Source organism: Colobus angolensis, unplaced genomic scaffold (assembly GCF_000951035.1).
Source record: "Colobus angolensis palliatus isolate OR3802 unplaced genomic scaffold, Cang.pa_1.0 Scaffold34, whole genome shotgun sequence".
In the NCBI taxonomy this organism is placed as follows: Eukaryota; Metazoa; Chordata; class Mammalia; order Primates; family Cercopithecidae; genus Colobus; species Colobus angolensis.
This window is the reverse complement of record NW_012116710.1, coordinates 5,144,559-5,148,210: the sequence shown is the minus strand read 5'-3', so window position 1 is coordinate 5,148,210 and position 3,652 is coordinate 5,144,559. Positions and strand designations below refer to the sequence as shown.

Genomic DNA, 3,652 nt, shown 5'->3' with positions numbered 1-3,652 from the left:
GCCAGGATGGTCTCGATCTCCTGACCTCGTGATCCGCCCGCCTCGGCCTCCCAAAGTGCTGGGATTACAGGCTTGAGCCACCGCGCCCGGCCGGGGTTCACATTCTTAAACTCCAAGGTTCTGAGCTTCTCATGCTGATAGCCCAAAATCTCAAGTTTTGAATCCAAGAATCTAAGCAAAAGGCTACTAACAGTTATTGATCGTTGAGTATGTGCCAGGCACCTCATTCCACCTTACAACCCTATGAGGTCGGGACCCTTACTGTGCCCATTCTGTGGATTGGGAAACTGAGGCCCGGAGAGGTGAGGTCACTTGCCCACTGTCCCACAGCTGTAATGCCAGGATTTGAACCCAGGAGGGGCTTTGGGAAGAGCCTGCAAGTGGGTGTGGGGGTCTGGGGTAGGGCTGTAGACAGGAGGATCTGTGACACCCCTGTCCACTCCAGCTCTCCCTGGACCTCTTCTACACGGAAGACGAGATCTATGAACTTTCTTATGCCCGGGAGCCACGCTGTCCCAAAAGTCTGGTGAGACCTGACCCCTGGCCTCGGACCCCCCCCAATTACCTCGAGCCCCCCTAAGCCTATGTAGTGACTAACTGCTCCTCTGTCCCCACCCCAGCCACCCTCCCCCTTCAACGCACCTCTGGTGGTGGAGTGGGCCCCTGGTGTGACCCCCAAGCCGGACAGGGTCACGCTGGGTCGGCACGTGGAGCAGCTGGTGGAGGTAAGGAAGGGAGGGTGGCCTGGCCGCCAGGAGCCAGGAGGGAAGACATGGGTAGAACCCTGAGCCTGGAGGCGGGGACTTATTGCCGTGGGGATCATATTTCGACAACTGGGCCTTATCTGCTTCCCCACACTCCTCTGAAGTCCGTGTTCAAGAATTATGACCCTGAAGGCCGAGGAACCATCTCTCAGGAGGACTTTGAGCGACTCTCAGGCAATTTTCCCTTCGCCTGCCATGGCCTCCACCCGCCCCCACGCCAGGGGTAAGTGGTTCTGACTCCTGGATCCCCTGAAGATAAGGACACTGGGGTTGCCTGGACTCCTGGGTCTGGGGGAGGTTGGGGCGGGCCATGCTGAGGCTCAGTTTCTGCCCCCAGGAGAGGCTCCTTCAGCAGAGAGGAGCTGACAGGGTATCTGCTCCGGGCCAGCGCCATCTGCTCCAAGCTGGGCCTGGCCTTCCTGCACACCTTCCATGAGGTCACCTTCCGAAAGCCTACCTTCTGCGACAGCTGCAGTGGCTTTGTGAGCACTCCACCCCATCACCGCCCTTAGGTTCCCTCTGTCCTGAAGCCAGCAGTCCCCAAACCCCACATAACCCCCAAATTCCAGAAATCCTACAGCCTCAAATCATCCTGTTTCATATAAACCCTAAACACCAACCATTCCCTATATCCTGGATAATCTCCAAATGCCAGATAATCCCCAAATCCCAGATAATCTCCACCCCAGATAGTCGCTGAACCATGGGTAATATCTAAAACTCTGGAGAAGAGGCCAGGAGCGGCGGCTCACGCCCATGATCCCTACACTTTGGGAGGCTGAAGTGGGCAGATTGCTTGAGCTCAAGAGTTCAAGACCAGCCTAGGCAACATAGTGAGAGAGACCCTGTCTCTACTAAAAATACACAAATTAGCTGCACGTGTTGGTGCACACCTGTGATCCCAGCTACTCAGGAGGCTGAGGCACGAGAATCGCTTGAACCCAGGAGGCGGAGGTTGTGGTGAGCCGAGATCGCACCATTGCACTTCAGCCTGGGCAACAAGAGCAAAACTCTGTCTCAAGAAAAACCGAAAAACATGCCGGGCACGGTGGCTCACACCTGTAATCCCAGCACTTTGGGAGGCCGAGGTGGGCAGATCACGAGGTCAGGAGATTGAGACCATCCTGGCTAACATGGTGAAACCCCGTCTCTACTAAAACTACAAAAAAATTAGCCAGGCTTGGTGGCAGGCACCTGTAGTCCCAGCTACTTGGGAGGCTGAGGCAGGAGAATGGCGTGAGCCCGGGAGGCAGAGCTTGTAGTGAGCCGAGATTGCGCCACTGCAGTCCAACCTGGGTGACAGAGTGAGCCTCCGTCTCAAAAAAAAAACTTTTTTTTGTAGAAAGAGTCTCCATATATTGCCCAGGCTGGTCTTAAACTCCTGAGCTCAAGCGATCCTCCCACCTTGGCCTCCCATCCTCCCACTTTGGCATCTCAGAGTGCTGGGATTACTGGCATGAGCCACTGTACCCCACCCACATTCCTTAAATTCCAATTAAATCTCTAGCCTTGAGAACTTCAAGACCTGGGTAGCTTTCACACTCCACTCCCCAGCTGCCCTGCCAGTCACAGCCCCCCCTCTCCTAGGATGGGTAACCTTTTCTCCTTTCTCTTCCCAGCTCTGGGGTGTCACCAAGCAAGGCTACCGCTGTCGGGGTGAGTGGGGTGTCAGCGAGTGGGGGGGAAGCCTTGGCCCACAGGCTGGAAGAATGGACACAGATCGGACCCCTAGCCATTAACTGCTGCCTTCCCCCAGAGTGTGGGCTGTGTTGCCACAGACACTGCAGAGACCAAGTGAAGGTGGAATGTAAGAAGAGGCCAGGGGGCAAGGGCGATGCAGGGCCCCCCGGAGCTCCTGTTCCATGCACACCAGCTCCCCGTGCCAGCTGTGGTGAGACCTAGAGCACAGCGCTGCTGGGAAGGGGCTTGGGGGAAGGGGGTTGAGTCCAAGGTGACGAGGCCCTTCCCATCAGACCCACATCCCTTCCATCTACCCACAAACAGGCTCCGAGGAAAATCTCTCCTACACGCTATCCCTGGAACCTGAGACTGGGTGCCAGCTTCGCCATGCCTGGACCCAGACTGAATCCCCACACCCTTCCTGGGAAACAGATACGGTGAGGAGAAACCGCCCCTACCCCCAAGTGGATACAGGGAACACAGGCCATTGGCCTGGGGGAGACTGGACAGATTTGGAGACCCATAGGAAAGTAAAAATATGCAGAAGTCCTTGACTGCTGGGGTGGGAGGGTATGGATGCTGGTTACTTTTTTTTTTTTTTTTGAGACGGAGTCTCGCTCTGTCGCCCAGGCTGGAGTGCAGTGGCGTGATCTCGGCTCACTGCAAGCGCCACCTCCCGGGTTTACGCCATTCTCCTGCCTCAGCCTCCCGAGTAGCTGGGACTACAGGCGCCTGTCACCTCGCCCGGCTAGTTTTTTGTATTTTTTAGTAGAGACGGGGTTTCACCATGTTAGCCAGGATGGTGTCGATCTCCTGACCTCGTGATCCGCCCATCTCGGCCTCCCAAAGTGCTGGGACTACAGGTGTGAGCCACCGCGCCCGGCCGCTGGTTACTTTTTAATGCTGATAGAAAAATAGGCCAGGCCTGGTGGCTCATGCCTGTAATCTCAGGACTTTGGGAGGCCGAAGTGGGAGGATCACTTGAGGTCAGAAGTTCGAGACCAGCCTGGCCAACATGATGAAACCTTGTCTCTACTAAAAATATAAAAATTAGCCAAATGTGATGGCAGGGGCAGGTGCCTGTAGTCCCAGCTACTTGGGAGGCTGAGGCAGAGAATCACTTGAGCCTGGGAGGCAGAGGCTGTAGTGAGCCGAGATTGTGCCACTGCATTCCAGCCTAAGCGACAGCAAGACCCTGTCTCAAAAAA

At 55.9% G+C, this 3,652-nt stretch overlaps 1 protein-coding gene across 1 annotated transcript in view; it reads left to right on the top strand.

Moving 5' to 3' along the window:
- Window positions 1–3,652, top strand: part of RASGRP4 (RAS guanyl releasing protein 4) — an 18,350-nt gene that overhangs the window by 13,496 nt on the left and 1,202 nt on the right. Inside the window, exons 9-15 of the mRNA XM_011952519.1 lie at window positions 446–526; window positions 621–725; window positions 869–987; window positions 1,102–1,246; window positions 2,384–2,420; window positions 2,521–2,655; window positions 2,769–2,881. Coding sequence (XP_011807909.1) covers window positions 446–526; window positions 621–725; window positions 869–987; window positions 1,102–1,246; window positions 2,384–2,420; window positions 2,521–2,655; window positions 2,769–2,881 — 735 coding nt within the window. The remainder of the gene's footprint in view (window positions 1–445; window positions 527–620; window positions 726–868; window positions 988–1,101; window positions 1,247–2,383; window positions 2,421–2,520; window positions 2,656–2,768; window positions 2,882–3,652) is intronic.